Source organism: Salmo salar, chromosome 01 (assembly GCF_965601325.2).
Source record: "Salmo salar chromosome 01, fSalSal1, whole genome shotgun sequence".
Classification (NCBI taxonomy): domain Eukaryota; kingdom Metazoa; phylum Chordata; class Actinopteri; order Salmoniformes; family Salmonidae; genus Salmo; species Salmo salar.
The window spans coordinates 117,215,321-117,237,572 of NC_138291.1; the positions used below are offsets into that span (position 1 = coordinate 117,215,321).

Here is a 22,252-nt window from a genome sequence, read left to right on the forward strand (position 1 = left end):
GATATCAACAATCCTCTGACTCCTACACTACCTGATATCAACATGTCACTGACTCCAACACTACCTGATATCAACATCTCACTGACTCCAACACTACTTGATATCAACATCTCACTGACTCCTACACTACCTGATATCAACATCTCACTGACTCCTACACTACCTGATATCAACATCTCACTGACTCCTACACTACCTGATAACGACATCTCACTGACACCAACACTACCTGATAACAACATCTCACTGACTCCTACACTACCTGATATCAACATCCCACTGACTCCAACACTACCTGATATCAACAACTCACTGACTCATACACTACCTGATATCAACATCCCACTGACTCATACACTACCTGATATCAACATCTCACTGACTCCAACACTACCTGATATCAACATCAACATCCCACTGACTCCTGCACTACCTGATATCAACATCAACATCCCACTGACTCCTACACTACCTGATATCAACATCTCACTGACTCCTACACTACCTGACATCAACATCTCACTGCCTCCTACACTACCTGATATCAACATCCCACTGACTCCTACACTACCTGATATCAACATCCCACTGACTCCTATATCACCTGATATCAACATCCCACTGACTCCTACGCTACCTGATATCAACATCCCACTGAATCCTACACTACCTGATATCAACATCTCACTGACTCCAACACTACCTGATATCAACATCAACATCCCACTGTCTCCTTCAGTACCTGATATCAACATCTCACTGACTCCTACACTACCTGACATCAACATCTAACTGACTCCTACACTACCTGATATCAACATCTCACTGACTCCTACACTACCTGATATCAACATCAACATCCCACTGTCTCCAACACTACCTGATATCAACATCTCACTGACTGCTACACTACCTGATATCAACATCTCACTGACTCCAACACTACCTGATATCAACATCAACATCCCACTGACTCCTACACTACCTGATATCAACATCAATATCCCACTGACTCCTACAGTACCTGATATCAACATCTCACTGACTCCTACACTACCTGACATCAACATCTCACTGACTCCTGCACTACCTGATATCAACATCCCACTGACTCTTACACTACCTGATATCAACATCTCACTGACTCCTACACTACCTGATATCAACATCCCACTGACTCCTACACTACCTGATATCAACATCCCACTGACTCCTACACTACCTGATATCAACATCTCACTGAATCCTACACTACCTGATATCAACATCCCACTGACTCCTACACTACCTGATATCAACATGATATCCCACTGACTCCTACACTACCTGATATCAACATCAACATCCCACAGACTCCTACACTACCTGAAATCAACATCTCACTGACTTCTACACTACCTGATATCAACATCTCACTGACTCCAACACTACCTGATATCAACATCCCACTGACTCCAACACTACCTGATATCAACAATCCTCTGACTCCTACACTACCTGATATCAACATCTCACTGACTCCAACACTACCTGATATCAACATCTCACTGACTCCAACACTACTTGATATCAACATCTCACTGACTCCTACACTACCTGATATCAACATCTCACTGACTCCTACACTACCTGATATCAACATCTCACTGACTCCTACACTACCTGATAACAACATCTCACTGACACCAACACTACCTGATAACAACATCTCACTGACTCCTACACTACCTGATATCAACATCGCACTGACTCCAACACTACCTGATATCAACAACTCACTGACTCTAACACTACCTGATATCAACATCCCACTGACTCATACACTACCTGATATCAACATCAACATCCCACAGACTCCTACACTACCTGAAATCAACATCTCACTGACTTCTACACTACCTGATATCAACATCTCACTGACTCCAACACTACCTGATATCAACATCCCACTGACTCCAACACTACCTGATATCAACATCTCACTGACTCCTACACTACCTGATATCAACATCTCACTGACTCCTACACTACCTGATATCAACATCTCACTGACTCCTACACTACCTGATAACGACATCTCACTGACACCAACACTACCTGATAACAACATCTCACTGACTCCTACACTACCTGATATCAACATCCCACTGACTCCAACACTACCTGATATCAACAACTCACTGACTCATACACTACCTGATATCAACATCCCACTGACTCATACACTACCTGATATCAACATCTCACTGACTCCAACACTACCTGATATCAACATCAACATCCCACTGACTCCTGCACTACCTGATATCAACATCAACATCCCACTGACTCCTACACTACCTGATATCAACATCTCACTGACTCCTACACTACCTGACATCAACATCTCACTGCCTCCTACACTACCTGATATCAACATCCCACTTACTCCTACACTACCTGATATCAACATCCCACTGACTCCTATATCACCTGATATCAACATCCCACTGACTCCTACGCTACCTGATATCAACATCCCACTGAATCCTACACTACCTGATATCAACATCTCACTGACTCCAACACTACCTGATATCAACATCAACATCCCACTGTCTCCTTCAGTACCTGATATCAACATCTCACTGACTCCTACACTACCTGACATCAACATCTAACTGACTCCTACACTACCTGATATCAACATCTCACTGACTCCTACACTACCTGATATCAACATCAACATCCCACTGTCTCCAACACTACCTGATATCAACATCTCACTGACTGCTACACTACCTGATATCAACATCTCACTGACTCCAACACTACCTGATATCAACATCAACATCCCACTGACTCCTACACTACCTGATATCAACATCAATATCCCACTGACTCCTACAGTACCTGATATCAACATCTCACTGACTCCTACACTACCTGACATCAACATCTCACTGACTCCTGCACTACCTGATATCAACATCCCACTGACTCTTACACTACCTGATATCAACATCTCACTGACTCCTACACTACCTGATATCAACATCCCACTGACTCCTACACTACCTGATATCAACATCCCACTGACTCCTACACTACCTGATATCAACATCTCACTGAATCCTACACTACCTGATATCAACATCCCACTGACTCCTACACTACCTGATATCAACATGATATCCCACTGACTCCTACACTACCTGATATCAACATCAACATCCCACAGACTCCTACACTACCTGAAATCAACATCTCACTGACTTCTACACTACCTGATATCAACATCTCACTGACTCCAACACTACCTGATATCAACATCCCACTGACTCCAACACTACCTGATATCAACAATCCTCTGACTCCTACACTACCTGATATCAACATCTCACTGACTCCAACACTACCTGATATCAACATCTCACCGACTCCAACACTACTTGATATCAACATCTCACTGACTCCTACACTACCTGATATCAACATCTCACTGACTCCTACACTACCTGATATCAACATCTCACTGACTCCTACACTACCTGATAACAACATCTCACTGACACCAACACTACCTGATAACAACATCTCACTGACTCCTACACTACCTGATATCAACATCGCACTGACTCCAACACTACCTGATATCAACAACTCACTGACTCTAACACTACCTGATATCAACATCCCACTGACTCATACACTACCTGATATCAACATCTCACTGACTCCAACACTACCTGATATCAACATCAACATCCCACTGACTCCTGCACTACCTGATATCAACATCAACATCCCACTGACTCCTACACTACCTGATATCAACATCTCACTGACTCCTACACTACCTGACATCAACATCTCACTGCCTCCTACACTACCTGATATCAACATCCCACTGACTCCTACACTACCTGATATCAACATCCCACTGACTCCTATATCACCTGATATCAACATCCCACTGACTCCTACACTACCTGATATCAACATCCCACTGACTCCTACACTACCTGATATCAACATGGTATCCCACTGACTCCTACACTACCTGATATCAACATCTCACTGACTCCAACACTACCTGATATCAACATGATATCCCACTGACTCCTACACTACCTGATATCAACATCAACATCCCACAGACTCCTACACTACCTGATATCAACATCTCACTGACTCCTACACTACCTGACATCAACATCTCACTGCCTCCTACACTACCTGATATCAACATCCCACTGACTCCTACACTACCTGATATCAACATCCCACTGACTCCTATATCACCTGATATCAACATCCCACTGACTCCTACACTACCTGATATCAACATCCCACTGACTCCTACACTACCTGATATCAACATGGTATCCCACTGACTCCTACACTACCTGATATCAACATCAACATCCCACTGTCTCCTACACTACCTGATATCAACATCCCACTGACTCCAACAATACCTGATATCAACATCTCACTGACTCCTACACTACCTGATATCAACATCTCACTGACTCCAACACTACCTGATATCAACATGATATCCCACAGACTCCAACACTACCTGATATCAACATCTCACTGACTCCAACACTACCTGATATTAACATCAACATCCCACTGACTCCTACACTACCTGATATCAACATCAACATCTCACTGACTCCTTCACTACCTGATATCAACATCTCACTGACTCCTACACTACCTGATATCAACATCTCACTGACTCCTACACTACCTGATATCAACATCCCACTGACTCCTACACTACCTGATATCAACATCCCACTGACTCCTACACTACCTGATATCAACATCCCACTGACTCCTACACTACCTGATATCAACATCCCACTGACTCCTACACTACCTGATATCAACATGATATCCCTCTGACTCCAACACTACCTAATATCAACATCAATATCCCACTGACTCCTACACTACCTGATATCAACATATCACTGACTCCTACACTACCTGATATCAACATCCCACTGACTCCTACACTACCTGATATCAACATCCCACTGACTCCTACACAACCTGATATCAACATCTCACTGACTCCAACACTACCTGATATCCACATCTCACTGACTCCTACACTACCTGATATCAACATCTCACTGACTCCTACACTACCTGATATCAACATCTCACTGACTCCTACACTACCTGATATCAACATCTCACTGACTCCAACACTACCATATATCAACATCTCACTGACTCCTACACTACCTGATATCAACATCTCACTGACTCCTACACTACCTGATATGAACATCTCACTGACTCCTACACTACCTGATATTAACATCAACATCCCACTGACTCCTACACTACCTGATATCAACATCAACATCTCACTGACTCCTTCACTACCTGATATCAACATCTCACTGACTCCTACACTACCTGATATCAACATCTCACTGACTCCTACACTACCTGATATCAACATCCCACTGACTCCTACACTACCTGATATCAACATCCCACTGACTCCTACACTACCTGATATCAACATCCCACTGAATCCTACACTACCTGATATCAACATCCCACTGACTCCTACACTACCTGATATCAACATGATATCCCTCTGACTCCAACACTACATGATATTAACATCAACATCTCACTGACTCCTACACTACCTGATATCAACATCAACATCTCACTGACTCCTTCACTACCTGATATCAACATCTCACTGACTCCTACACTACCTGATATCAACATCTCACTGACTCCTACACTACCTGATATCAACATCCCACTGACTCCTACACTACCTGATATCAACATCCCACTGACTCCTACACTACCTGATATCAACATCCCACTGACTCCTACACTACCTGATATCAACATCCCACTGACTCCTACACTACCTGATATCAACATGATATCCCTCTGACTCCAACACTACCTGATATCAACATCAATATCCCACTGACTCCTACACTACCTGATATCAACATATCACTGACTCCTACACTACCTGATATCAACATCCCACTGACTCCTACACTACCTGATATCAACATCCCACTGACTCCTACACAACCTGATATCAACATCTCACTGACTCCAACACTACCTGATATCCACATCTCACTGACTCCTACACTACCTGATATCAACATCTCACTGACTCCTACACTACCTGATATCAACATCTCACTGACTCCTACACTACCTGATATCAACATCTCACTGACTCCAACACTACCATATATCAACATCTCACTGACTCCTACACTACCTGATATCAACATCTCACTGACTCCTACACTACCTGATATGAACATCTCACTGACTCCTACACTACCTGATATTAACATCAACATCCCACTGACTCCTACACTACCTGATATCAACATCAACATCTCACTGACTCCTTCACTACCTGATATCAACATCTCACTGACTCCTACACTACCTGATATCAACATCTCACTGACTCCTACACTACCTGATATCAACATCCCACTGACTCCTACACTACCTGATATCAACATCCCACTGACTCCTACACTACCTGATATCAAAATCCCACTGACTCCTACACTACCTGATATCAACATCCCACTGACTCCTACACTACCTGATATCAACATGATATCCCTCTGACTCCAACACTACCTGATATCAACATCAATATCCCACTGACTCCTACACTACCTGATATCAACATATCACTGACTCCTACACTACCTGATATCAACATCCCACTGACTCCTACACTACCTGATATCAACATCCCACTGACTCCTACACAACCTGATATCAACATCTCACTGACTCCAACACTACCTGATATCAACATCTCACTGACTCCTACACTACCTGATATCAACATCTCACTGACTCCTACACTACCTGATATCAACATGATATCCCTCTGACTCCAACACTACCTGATATCAACATCAATATCCCACTGACTCCTACACTACCTGATATCAACATATCACTGACTCCTACACTACCTGATATCAACATCCCACTGACTCCTACACTACCTGATATCAACATCCCACTGACTCCTACACAACCTGATATCAACATCTCACTGACTCCAACACTACCTGATATCAACATCTCACTGACTCCTACACTACCTGATATCAACATCTCACTGACTCCTACACTACCTGATATCAACATCTCACTGACTCCTACACTACCTGATATCAACATCTCACTGACTCCAACACTACCATATATCAACATCTCACTGACTCCTACACTACCTGATATCAACATCTCACTGACTCCTACACTACCTGATATGAACATCTCACTGACTCCTATACTACCTGATATTAACATCAACATCCCACTGACTCCTACACTACCTGATATCAACATCAACATCTCACTGACTCCTTCACTACCTGATATCAACATCTCACTGACTCCTACACTACCTGATATCAACATCTCACTGACTCCTACACTACCTGATATCAACATCCCACTGACTCCTACACTACCTGATATCAACATCCCACTGACTCCTACACTACCTGATATCAACATCCCACTGACTCCTACACTACCTGATATCAACATCCCACTGACTCCTACACTACCTGATATCAACATGATATCCCTCTGACTCCAACACTACCTGATATCAACATCAATATCCCACTGACTCCTACACTACCTGATATCAACATATCACTGACTCCTACACTACCTGATATCAACATCCCACTGACTCCTACACTACCTGATATCAACATCCCACTGACTCCTACACAACCTGATATCAACATCTCACTGACTCCAACACTACCTGATATCAACATCTCACTGACTCCTACACTCCCTGATATCAACATCTCACTGACTCCTACACTACCTGATATCAACATCTCACTGACTCCTACACTACCTGATATCAACATCTCACTGACTCCTACACTACCTGATATCAACATCTCACTGACTCCTACACTACCTGATATCAACATCTCACTGACTCCAACACTACCTGATATCAACATGATATCCCACTGACTCCAACACTACCTGATATCAACATCCCACTGACTCCTACACGAACTGATATCAACATCCCACTGACTCCAACACTACCTGATATCAACATCTCACTGTCTCCTACACTACCTTATATCAACATCTCACTGACTCCAACACTACCTGATATCAACATGATATCCCACTGACTCCAACACTACCTGATATCAACATCCCACTGACTCCTACACGAACTGATATCAACATCCCACTGACTCCAACACTACCTGATCAAAGGTACAGAAGGAGTTTGATGTACCCCATACAGCAGGGGTTTGATGTACTGTCCCGGAGACCTTGTGTGGCTGTCTGTGTAGGTCATTCTCTCTCTGAGTCATGATTAAAGGAGAGTGCTTGGTTACATTACCTAAGCCTTGGTTCGTGGTAAATGCAGACTTGCATAGTCTAGTATGGCCGTACAGTCATTAGTCTATAAGGCTGTCAGAGGAACATGACATCCATAGCACTGCGTTATTACCATATAAAAGACCTTAGATACCTACGTTCATCCATATTGACGTGTTAGATGTTTGACGTGCAAAGCATTTTTATAGTTCATGGGCTTTAAAAAGGCCTTGCACATCAAGTTCAGAGTTCTGAAAACTAGTAACCGAAGAGAATATTAGATAGTTAGACTTCTGAAAACTAGTAAAACAAGAGAATAATATATATTTTGAGTTCTGAAAAGTAGTAAAACAAGAGAATTGTCAAGGGGTGGGTGTATCTGTTGCATGGAAGTCAGGCGCAGGAGAGCAGAGATGAGTGGACAAAGCACTACTGAGGCAATCATAATAACAGAACGCAACCGCGTCACAAAACGAATGCCCAAAGAACAAGTGAGGCAGCACAAAGTACAAATAACAAAGTACAAAGTACCGACTGCTACAAAGCACGGGTGTAAAACTAACCCGGCGCAAACCAGACGGAAACGTGCCCACCTGACAATAAACAATTTCACACACAGACATGGGGGGAACAGAGGGTTAAATACACGACACGTAATGAGGGAAATGTAAACCAGGTGTGTGGGAAAACAAGACAAAACAAATGGAAAATGAAAGGTGGATCGGCGATGGCTAGAAGACCGGTGACGTCGACCGCCGAACGCCGCCCGAACAAGGAGAGGAACCGACTTCGGCGGAAGTCGTAACGAGAATATTACATATTTAAAGTTCTGAAAACTTCTGTGCTATATGATGACTTGAGTGGTTTTGATGCACTCTCTTGCTTCTTGCCAAAAAATCCATAACTTTTTGTGATAAAAAGAGATTGCAGCAGGTACGCTTTTAGAAAAAAGGATTCTCCAAGCCTTTGTCCCTGAAGAATAACCCTTTATAGAGGTAGAACCGTGTTATTTACATAGAACTCTTTATAGAGGTAGAACCGTATTATCTACATAGAACCATTTATAGAGTTAGAACCTTATTATCTACATAGACCCCTTTATAGGGGTAGAACCTTATTATCTACATAGACCCCTTTATAGGGGTATAACTGTATTATCTACATAGAACCCTTTATAGAGGTAGAACCTTATTATCTACATAGAACCTTTTTTAGAGGTAGAACCGTATGATCTACATAGAACCCTTTATAGAGGTAGAACCTTATTATCTACATAGAACCTTTTTTAGAGGTAGAACGTATTATCTACATAGAACCCTTTATAGAGTTAGAACCGTATTGTCTACATATAACCCTTTATAGAGGTAGAACCTTATTATCTACATAGAACCTTTAAGGATTCTATGTCTTCCTTTTAGAAGCCTTTTTTTTACGTAGAAAAGGTCTAAAGGACCCCTCTGAGTTCTGAAGAGTTCAGGAAAATCCAATGCGCCAAATACGGTGTAAGTCAACTGGTGTAGAGGCATTCTGCCGTTCTTGTAGAAAAATCCATAACTTTTATATTGCTGAAAATGATGTCTCATGGCGTTGATTATGAGAATGTATTTCATTTAGATAAGGCTTACAATAAATCCTGTCATTACTGCAAACAGGCAGTGTGCTATGGCCACGGACTAGCATTTGGCACTGTCGAACAATGTGGGATTATTTTCAGTTTAAACAAATTTCTGTTTCTGGGACTGTTTTTATCGCTCGTCCAAATCATTTCCAGAAGATTCTAAAGTCATAACTCAGTTTGAGACCTCCATGTCACTCCTGATTGTTCCCTTTCTCCTGTCAGCACTGCCTATATCTGCTATCTGCCAGGGACATGTTAACTAGTCCCATGTTAACCAGTTCCATGTTAACAAGTTAATGAGTTCTTAGTTAACCAGTTCCATGTTAACTAGTTAATAAGTTCTTAGTTAACCAGTTCTATGTTAACCAGCTCCATGTTAACCAGCTCCATGTTAACCAGCTCCATGTTAACCAGCTCCATGTTAACCAGCTCCATGTTAACCAGTTCCATGTTAACCAGCTCCATGTTAACCAGCTCCATGTTAACCAGCTCCATGTTAACCAGTTCCATGTTAACCAGTTCCATGTTAACCAGTTCCATGTTAACCAGCTCCATGTTAACCAGTTCCATGTTAACCAGCTCCATGTTAACTAGTTCCATGTTAACTAGTTCCATGTTAATGATCAGAGCCTGATTTAGACCTGGGACACCAGGTGGGTGATATTAATGACCAGGGCCTGATTTAGACCTGGGACACCAGGTGAGTGATAATAATGATCAGGTAGAACAGACAACAAGCAGGGCCCAGACCTCGCAGGGTCAGAGTTGAATACCACTGCACTATAGTAAGGGGTTTGTGTTTTGTAAAATCATGTAACAAAGCAAGATTCTATTTTAAGCCTTATACAGACATGAGAATTAGACGAAAATGAAAGTTTTGTCTGAGGAAGGTGCTGGACCATCTCACATAAAAAGAAAAGATGACGGTTTGAGGAAAAAGCTTTCAATTAAGGTTTCAATCTAGGTCATGTGACATGACTGAGCAAAGAACAATTATAGTTGCTGGAAGTGTATGGTACTGTATGGTACTGTAAGATACTGTATGGTACTGTACTGTATGGTACTGTATGATACTGTATGGTACTGTACTGTATGATGCTGTATGGTACTATATAATACTGTATGGTACTGTACTGTAGTGTACTGTATGGTACTGCATGGTACTGTATGATACTGTATGGGACTGTATGGTACTGTATGTTACTGTATGGTACTGCATTGTATGGTAATGTATGGTACTGTATTGTATGGTACTGTATTGTATGGTATGGTACTGTATGGTACTGTATTGTATGGTACTGTATGATACTGTATGGTACTGTACTGAATGGTGCGGTATGGTACTGTATGGTACTGCATTGTATGGTACTGTATGGTACTGTATTGTATGGTACTGTATGGTACTGTATTGTATGGTACTGTATGGTACTGTATTGTATGGTACTGTATGATACTGTACTGTATGGTACTGTATGATACTGTATGGTACTGTATGATACTGTACTGTATGGTACTGTATGGTACTGTATGATACTGTATTGTATGGTACTGTATGGTACTGTATGATCCTGTATGGTAGTGTACTGTATGGTACTGTATGGTACAGTATGGTACTGCATAGTACTGTATTGTATGGTACTGTATGGTACTGTGTTGTATGGTACTGTATGGTACTGCACTGTATGGTACTGTATGATACTGTACTGTATGATACTGTACTGTATGATACTGTATGGTACTGTATTGTATGATACTGTATGGTACTGTGTGGTACTGTACTGTATGGTACTGTATGGTACTGCATGGTACTGTACTGTATGGTACTGTATGGTACTGTATTGTATGGTACTGTATGGTACTGTACTGTATGGTACTGTATGATCCTGTATGGTACTGTATGGTACAGTATGGTACTGCATGGTACTGTATTGTATGGTACTGTATGGTACTGTACTGTATGATACTGTATGGTACAGTATGGTACTGTACTGTATGGTACTGTATGGTACTGTATGATACTGTATGGTACTCTATGATACTGTAATTTATGGTACTGTATGATACTGTATGGTACTGTATGATACGGTATGGTACTGTATGATACTGTATGGTACTGTATTGTATGATACTGTATGGTACTGTATGGTACTGTACTGTATGGTACTGTATGGTACTGTATGGTACTGTATGATACTGTACTGTATGGTACTGTATGATACTGTATTGTATGGTACTGTATGATACTGTATGGTACTGTATGATACTGTATGGTACTGTATGATACTGTACTGTATGGTACTGTATGATACTGTATTGTATGGTACTGTATGGTACTGTATGGTACTGTATGATCCTGTATGGTAGTGTACTGTATGGAACTGTATGGTACAGTATGGTACTGCATAGTACTGTATTGTATGGTACTGTATGGTACTGTATGGTACTGTGTTGTATGGTACTGTATGGTACTGTACTGTATGATACTGTATGGTACTGTATGATACTGTATGGTACTGTATTGTATGATACTGTATGGTACTGTGTGGTACTGTACTGTATGGTACTGTATGGTACTGTATGATACTGTATGGTACTCTATGATACTGTAATTTATGGTACTGTATGATACTGTATGGTGCTGTATGATACTGTATGGTACTGCATTGTATGATACTGTATGGTATTGTATGGTACTGTACTGTATGGTACTGTATGATACTGTATGGTACTGTATGATACTGTATGGTACTGTATGATACTGCATGGTACTGTACTGTATGGTACTGTATGGTACTGTAGTGTATGGTACTGTACTGTATGGTACTGTATGATCCTGTATGGTACTGTACTGTATGGTACTGTATGGTACTGTATGGTACTGTATGATACTGTACTGTATGGTACTGTATGGTACTGTATGATACTGTATTGTATGGTACTGTATGATACTGTATGGTACTGTATGATACTGTATGGTACTGTATGATACTGTACTGTATGGTACTGTATGATACTGTATTGTATGGTACTGTATGGTACTGTATGGTACTGTATGATCCTGTATGGTAGTGTACTGTATGGAACTGTATGGTACAGTATGGTACTGCATAGTACTGTATTGTATGGTACTGTATGGTACTGTATGGTACTGTGTTGTATGGTACTGTATGGTACTGTACTGTATGATACTGTATGGTACTGTATGATACTGTATGGTACTGTATTGTATGATACTGTATGGTACTGTGTGGTACTGTACTGTATGGTACTGTATGGTACTGTATGATACTGTATGGTACTCTATGATACTGTAATTTATGGTACTGTATGATACTGTATGGTGCTGTATGATACTGTATGGTACTGTATGATACTGTATGGTACTGCATTGTATGATACTGTATGGTATTGTATGGTACTGTACTGTATGGTACTGTATGATACTGTATGGTACTGTATGATACTGTATGGTACTGTATGATACTGCATGGTACTGTACTGTATGGTACTGTATGGTACTGTAGTGTATGGTACTGTACTGTATGGTACTGTATGATCCTGTATGGTACTGTACTGTATGGTACTGTATGGTACAGTATGGTACTGCATGGTACTGTATTGTATGGTACTGTATGGTACTGTATGGTACTGTACTGTATGATACTGTATGGTACTGTATTGTATGATACTGTATGGTACAGTATGGTACTGTACTGTATGGTACTGTATGGTACTGTATGATACTGTATGGTACTCTATGATACTGTATGGTACTGTATGATACTGTATGATACTGTATGGTACTGTATTGTATGATACTGTATGGTACTGTATGGTACTGTACTGTATGGTACTGTATGGTACTGTATGGTACTGTACTGTATGGTACTGTATGATACTGTATCGTATGGTACTGTATGATACTGTATGATACTGTATTGTATGGTACCTTATGATACTGTATGGTACTGTATGATACTGTATGGTACTGTATGGTACTGTATGATACTGTACTGTATGGTACTGTATGGGGTATGTAAACACTCTTTCCTTTTTAGAGAAACTGTGCGTGTGTCTGTCTGTCTGTCTGTCTGTCTGTCTGTCTGTCTGTCTGTCTGTCTGTCTGTCTGTGTGTGTGTGTATGTGTGTGTGTCTGTGTGTCTGTCTGAGTGTGTGTGTGAATGTGGAACATCTGTACAGAAGGTAACAGCCAGACTTAAATCATGATGTCATCCTTCTGCAGTAGATTAATAACACATGACGGATCTTCATCAAATGCCCTGAGGCTTAAATGGCACCCTATTCCCTTTGTAGTGCACTACTTTTGACCAGGGCCCTATAGGGAACCATTTAGGATGCATATATACTGTCTGTCTGTCTGTCTGTCTGTCTGTCTGTCTGTCTGTCTGTCTGTCTGTCTGTCTGTCTGTCTGTCTGTCTGTCTGTCTGTCTGTCTGTCTGTCTTGGGAGGGAGGGCTGCCATGGTGAACGAGGGATGGTGTCGATGTGATAATACAGGCAGACAGAGCTCAGATGAAACCTGGGGTACAATTAGGTGGCTTTGATCGCCCCCTGGTGGTGTGTGTGAGTCAACACGCTCATCTGAGTCTACTGATACCATCAGCTTTCAGTTCAGATTAAGTTTTGAACCGAATACCACTATACACATGTTCCAATTGGGACAATAAAGAGTTGGTTTGATTGCTTGATAGACTGATTCCTTCATTCATTGATTGTTTTGATTGGCGGTCGGTGTGTCTGTCTTCAATAGGAGTTGGAGAAGCCTAGTCCACCCCAGAAGCCCCTACCTGCCGACCCCCTGGGCAGGAATACCCAGAAGCCTTTGACTGCAGACCCCCTGGGCAGGAATATCCAAAAACCTTTACCTGCAGACCCCCTGGGCAGGAATACCCAGAAGCCTCTATCTGCCGACCCAATTGGCAGGAATACCCAGAAGCCTTTACCTACCTACCCCCTGGGCAGGAATACCCAGAAGCCTTTGCCTGCTAGCCCTAACCCTAACTCCCCCGGAAGGAGCAGTCATCTGATTCGTAGCCCCATTGCTGTCGGAGTCCCCATCCCTGTACCTGTCCCCGGTGTCCCCAGGCCGCTGAGACCTGTTCCACACCACAACAGGTACGTCCCAGATACTCTGGACAACACCCAGCTATTAGATCAATCAACTTATAGTCTTGCTTGACAGACTGTTACTGGCTGGACAAGGAAGATTTTCGTTCAGCGTTCTGAGATGAATCAATTTATCCTTTCATGCCAAGATTACGTTTTCTAACCAGTCACTTGTGAATTTCTGGATGTGATACTTAACATGCACTTTTAACATCTATCTCCCTCTCCTCCAGATCTGTACCTAAGCAACCCCCAACACTACCTAAGCCTTGTGTGATCGTTCACGCCAAGTTCAGCAGCTGAGAGCAGCTGGACTAAACTGAAGGGAATTAAAGGACGTTCTTTCTCTAAGACGATAAAGACATTTCACTTGCACTATGAAACCTTAAGATGTGGTGTCTCTGAGTTTTGAATAATGGGGACGGACCGTTGGGCGGTTGGCATGTCAGCGAGTCAGTCCCCTCCGTTGGTGCTCTGATGTCAGAGGTGCTATAGGTCTGAGCTCAGGTACATGTATGTAAAGTATTTATGTTTTGTGTATTTATTAATTAGTTACCACACAGCGCACTGTGCCAGACACTTGGGATTTAATTTGTAGTCTTTGTTTATTTTATTTTTTTCTACTCTTAGCCATTTGATTTCAATCATGGAGATATTTTAACCTGTTTTGATGGACAGGGAGCAAGGGGAAAGGTCCAACTTAACAAAGCCTGTCTCTGGAGATCTGGGAAGTTGTAAAGACCAACATGGCGTTCAATTAACAGGATTCAGAACAAAGGGAAAGACATCTACAAACATCAGATAGGGCGACTTTCTTCTGCACTTGGGTTGACGGACTTGGGTTGCGTATGACGCCACCTGTTGTAAGACAACGGCATCACTGGTAAATCCTGCTGCAGGTCTTCCTCCATACAGTATACAGCCAGCTGTTTCTCCCTCTGTGACCGTACTATGTATGCACTGATGCTGAGAGACTGAGCCCTGAGGAACACCAATAACAACCTTACACCAACCTTACAACAAGCTAACACCAACCTGACACCAACCTTACACCAGCTATACACCAATCTTTGACCAACTATACACCAACCTTACAACAACCATACACCAACCTAACACCAACCTTACAACAACCATACACCAACCTTACACCAGCTATACACCAATCTTTGACCAACCTTACACCAACCATACACCAACCTTACACCAACCTTACACCAATCATACACCAATCTTTCAACAACTACAGTGCCTTGCAAAAGTATTCACCCCCTTGGCGTTTTTCCTATTTTGTTGCATTAAAACCTGTAATTTAAATAGATTTGTATTTGGATTTCATGTAATGGACACACACAAAATAGTCCAAACTGGTGAAGTGAAATGAAAAAAAGAACTAATAATCTAAAAAATAAAAAACTGAAAAGTGGTGCGTGCATATGTATTCACCCCCTTCGCTATGAAGCCCCTAAATAAGATTTGGTGCAACCAATTACCTTCAGAAGTCACATAATTAGTTAAATAAAGTCCACCTGTGTGCAATCTGTGTCACATGATCTTTCACATGATCTCAGTATATATACACCTGTTCTGAAAGGCCCCAGAGTCTGCAACACCACTAAGCAAGGGTCACCACCAAGCAAGCTGCACCATGAAGACCAAGGAGCTCTCCAAACAGGTCAGGGACAAAGTTGTGGAGAAGTACAGATTAGGGTTGGGTTATAAAAAATATCAGAAACTTTGAATATCCCGTGGAGCACCATTAAAACCATTATTAAAAATTGTAAAGAATATGGCACCACAATAAACCTGCCAAGAGAGGGCCGCCCACCAAACTCACGGACCAGAGAGGCAACAAAGAGACCAAAGATAACCCTGAAGGAGCTGCAAAGCTCTACAGCGGAGATTGAAGTATCTGCCCATAGGACCACTTTAAGCCGTACACTCCACAAAGCTGGGCTTTACGGAAGAGTGGCCAGAAAAAATCCATTGTTTAAAGAAAAAAATAAGCAAACAGTTTTGGTGTTTGCCAAAAGGCATGTGGGAGACTCCCCAAACATATGGAAGAAGGTACTCTGGTCAGATAAGACTAAAATGTAGCTTTTTGGCCATCAAGGAAAACGCTATGTCTGGCGCAAACCCAACATCTCTCATCACCCTGGCAGGGACAGGGAAACTGGTCAGAATTGAAGGAATGATGGATGGCGCTAAATACAGGGAAATTCTTAAGGGAAACCTGTTTCAGTCTTCCAGAGATTTGAGACTGGGACGGAGGTTCACCTTCCAGCAGGACAATGCCCTTTCGCATACTGCTAAAGCAACACTTGAGTGGTTTAAGGGGAAACATTTAAATGTCTTGGAATGGCCTAGTTAAAGCCCATACCTCAATCCAATTGAGAATCTGTGGTATGACTTAAAGATTGTTGTACACCAGCGGAACCCAACCAACTTGAAGGAGCTGGAGAACCCATCCAACTTGAAGGAGCTGGAGAAGTTTTGCCTTGAAGAATGGGCAAAAATCCCAGTGGCTAGATGTGCCAAGCTTATAGAGACATAACCCAAGAGACTTGCAGCTGTAACTGCTGCAAAAGGTACAAAGTAGTAGTTATGCACGCTCAAATTTTCACTTTTTTGTCTTATTTCTTGTTTGTTTCACAATAAAAAATATTTGCATCAGGCATGTTGTGTAAATCAAATGATGCAACCCCCCCAATTTTAATTCCAGGTTGTAAGGCAATAAAATAGGAAAAATGCCAAGGGGGTGAATACTTCTGCAAGCCATTGTATACACCAACCTAACACAAACCTGACAACAACCATACACCAACTTTACACCAACCTAACACCAACCTTACACCAATCTTTCACCAACTTTACACCAATCTTACACCAACTACACACCAATTTCACACCAACCTTAAAACAGCTATACACTAACCTTACACCAACCTTACATCAATCATACACCAACCTTACACCAAGCTCACAAAAACCTTACAACAACCTTACACCAACCTTAGAACAACCATACACCAACTTTATACCAAGCTTAAACCAGCTATACACCAATCTTACACCAACTTTACACCAATCTTACACCAACCTTAAACTAGCTGTACACCAACCTTAAACCAATCTTACACCAATCTTACACCAACCTTACACCAACCTTAAACTAGCTGTACACCAACCTTAAACCAACCTTACACCAACCTTACACCAACCTTACCCCAACCATACAACAACCTTACACTCAGCAGCCGACCCAAGAGTTATCTCAACACCCACAAGCACTACATATATAGACACTACATAGCCCTACATAAGCACCACATAAACACTACACAGCACTACATAAACACTACATAGCACTACATAAACACTTGATTGTGGGATTATGTCACACCGTCAGTCAGAAGTAGGGCTACCTAACAGAAAGGCTAATAAGTGGTAATTGGAATTGAACACTACGGTTAATAAGCAAAACAGAAACCTCTTTTAAGAGGTGGAAAACCATTCATTTTGCCATGGAAGTAATTCATTGGCTGTTTGTACCTGGTGAAAGAAGGTTTCGAGGTTGTTTTTAACTTACTTTACTCTGATTGTGTATCACCACTGAGACAACCACAATCCTCCAACACTGACTCTCAACTCTCACGACTGATTACTGCTTATTATGCACAGCAGGGCCAACGTTCGCTAGCAAAACGCTGTCGAACGTTGCAGATAGAAATGCCACAAATAGAGCTGTAGTGATTTCTTATTCTACATGTCAGAGAGGGGTGAATGAATGTTACAAAACGTTGCGTTCTGCTGAACATGGCCCCGGTTTTTAATTTGCCATTGTGCCAATGTTAGCCTGATTAAATCAGATTGACTTCTGTTCTCAAATGTGGAGTGGCTATACTGAGGTGTCGTTAATTAAGATATTACACAGTTATTACACAGTTCAGATGTGTTATTACACAGTCCAGACGTGTTATTACAGAGGTGTTATTACACAGTCCAGAGGTATTATTACACAGTTCAGAGGTGTTATTACACAGTTCAGACGTGTTATTACACAGTTCAGAGGTGTTATTACACAGTTCAGACGTGTTATTACACAGTCCAGATGTGTTATTACACAGTTCAGAGGTGTTATTACACAGTCCAGATGTGTTATTACACAGTTCAGAGGTGTTATTACACAGTCCCAACGTTCTTTTAGTTATTACACAGTCCAGATGTGTTATTACACAGTTCAGATGTGTTATTACACAGTCCAGACGTGTTATTACAGAGGTGTTATTACACAGTCCAGAGGTATTATTACACAGTTCAGAGGTGTTATTACACAGTTCAGACGTGTTATTACACAGTTCAGAGGTGTTATTACACAGTTCAGACGTGTTATTACACAGTTCAGAGGTGTTATTACACAGTTCAGACGTGTTATTACACAGTCCAGATGTGTTATTACACAGTTCAGAGGTGTTATTACACAGTCCCAACGTTCTTTTAGTTATTACACAGTCCAGATGTGTTATTACACAGTCCAGATGTGTTATTACACAGTCCCAATGTTATTTTAGTTATTACACAGTCCAGATGTGTTATTACAGTCCAGATGTGTTATTACAGTCCAGATGTGTTATTACAGTCCAGAGGTATTATTACACAGTCCATATATGTTATTACACAGTCCATATGTGTTATTACACAGTCCCAACGTTATTTTAGTTATTACACAGTCCAGATGTGTTATTACACAGTCCAGATGTGTTATTACAGTCTAGATGTGTTATTACAGTCCAGATGTGTTATTACAGTCCAGAGGTATTATTACACAGTCCATATGTGTTATTACACAGTCCATATGTGTTATTACACAGTCCATATGTATTATTACACAGTCCATATGTGTTATTACACAGTCCAGAGGTATTATTACACAGTCCATATGTGTTATTACACAGTCCAGATGTGTTATTACACAGTCCAGACGTGTTATTACAGTCCAGAGGTATTATTACACAGTCCAGACGTGTTATTACAGTCCAGATGTGTTATTACACAGTCCAGATGTGTTATTACACAGTCCAGATGTGTCTTAGTCCTGTCTTTATGTCATAAAACTCAGAAGATATGAGGTGACTATTTTATTAAATAATTGTATGGTTTTTATTACAGTGTGAAGGCTGTAATTGACAGTATTGTTCAAAACTTTTCATTCACACTGTTGAACTTGTTCTCAAATATCTAGATGAAAAACAGATATGTTTTGTTATGTCTATCTAGTATTTAATCTCTTGACTTTTGGAGGCAGAGATCCATAGATTCATAATCAGTTAGTTTTACTATGACCTTCTATTGTGTTGCACTAGTTTTACGTTGTTTACTTTGCTGTTTGAAAGTCTTGTTGCCATGACACCAGTATTACTGTCCTGTGTCCTACCTGTCCTGTGTCCTACCTGTCCTGTGTCCCAGTATACTGTCCTGTGTCCTACTGTACCTGTCCTGTGTCCTACTGTACCTGTCCCGTGTCCTACTGTACCTGTCCCGTGTCCTACTGTACCTGTCCTGTGTCCTACTGTACCTGTCCCGTGTCCTACTGTACCTGTCCCGTGTCCTACTGTACCTGTCCTGTGTCCTACTGTACCTGTCCCGTATACTACTGTACCTGTCCCGTGTACTACTGTACCTGTCCCGTGTCCTACTGTACCTGTCCCGTGTCCTACCGTACCTGTCCTGTGTCCTACTGTACCTGTCCCGTGTCCTACCGTACCTGTCCTGTGTCCTACCTGTATGTCCTGTTTGAAAGTTCCTTTTTGTCTGTGTTACATAGAAAACACAATATGTTACATGTAAACACAACACGTTATCATGGACAGATCGCTTTTTGTATGATAATTATTTGATACGCTTTAGTGTCTATGTCAATACGCTTTACTGTCTATGTCAATACACTTTAGTGTCTATGTCAATACACTTTAGTGTCTATGTCAATACACACAAACTTTTGAACACTTGATCAGTATCAGTAAAATGTTTTTTTAAACACTAAAGTGGTCTTGTTTTTTTTTGTCTATTATACAACTCAGACTAATGTTCTCCGTTGACTGCTCTTCCCCTCCAACAAAAGGATGATGCTTTGAAACAAAACTACGTCATTCATTTTGAAACACTTAACAAATAGTGAAACTGTCTAACCTGTTTAGAAAGGTTGAGTATATGAATACAGAGGAAGTAGTTGCCTTTCTTTTCAAAATGTTTAAAACGTTTTTAAAACGTTTTCAAGCCGTTTCTGTTGCACCTCCACACCAACTCGTTTCTGAGTCAACGATCTGCTCCGTTCTCTAACAGCAGCTTGACAAAGTCTTCATAGTTGTTCAGGAACATAATCTGAATGTCAGACGGACATCACATCTCTTTATGACTGTTGTTGTAGTGAAGTCAGGAAACAGTACAGACATCACATCTCTTTATGACTGTTGTTGTAGTGAAGTCAGGAAACAGTACAGACATCACATCTCTTTATAACTGTTGTTGTAGTGAAGTCAGGAAACAGTACAGACATCACATCTCTTTATAACTGTTGTTGTAGTGAAGTCAGGAAACAGTACAGACATCACATCTCTTTATGACTGTTGTTGTAGTGAAGTCAGCTACAGTACAGACATCACATCTCTTCATGGCTGTTGTTGTAGTGAAGTCAGGAAACAGTACGGACATCACATCTCTTTATGACTGTTGTTGTAGTGAAGTCAGGAAACAGTACAGACATCACATCTCTTTATGACTGTTGTTGTAGTGAAGTCAGGAAACAGTACAGACATCACATCTCTTTATGACTGTTGTTGTAGTGAAGTCAGCTACAGTACAGACATCACATCTCTTCATGGCTGTTGTTGTAGTGAAGTCAGGAAACAGTACAGACATCACATCTCTTTATGACTGTTGTTGTAGTGAAGTCAGGAAACAGTACAGACATCACATCTCTTTATGACTGTTGTTGTAGTGAAGTCAGGAAACAGTACAGACATCACATCTCTTCATGACTGTTGTTGTAGTGAAGTCAGGAAACAGTACAGACATCGCATCTCTTTATGACTGTTGTTG

At 41.3% G+C, this 22,252-nt stretch overlaps 1 protein-coding gene across 1 annotated transcript in view; it reads left to right on the forward strand.

Moving 5' to 3' along the window:
* Window positions 1–21,190, forward strand: part of LOC123724405 (uncharacterized) — a 139,265-nt gene extending 118,075 nt beyond the window's left edge. The window contains exons 3-4 of the mRNA XM_082978772.1: window positions 14,799–15,163; window positions 15,388–21,190. Coding sequence (XP_082834898.1) covers window positions 14,799–15,163; window positions 15,388–15,457 — 435 coding nt within the window. The 3' untranslated portion in view covers window positions 15,458–21,190. The remainder of the gene's footprint in view (window positions 1–14,798; window positions 15,164–15,387) is intronic.
* Window positions 21,191–22,252: the final 1,062 nt, after the last annotated feature.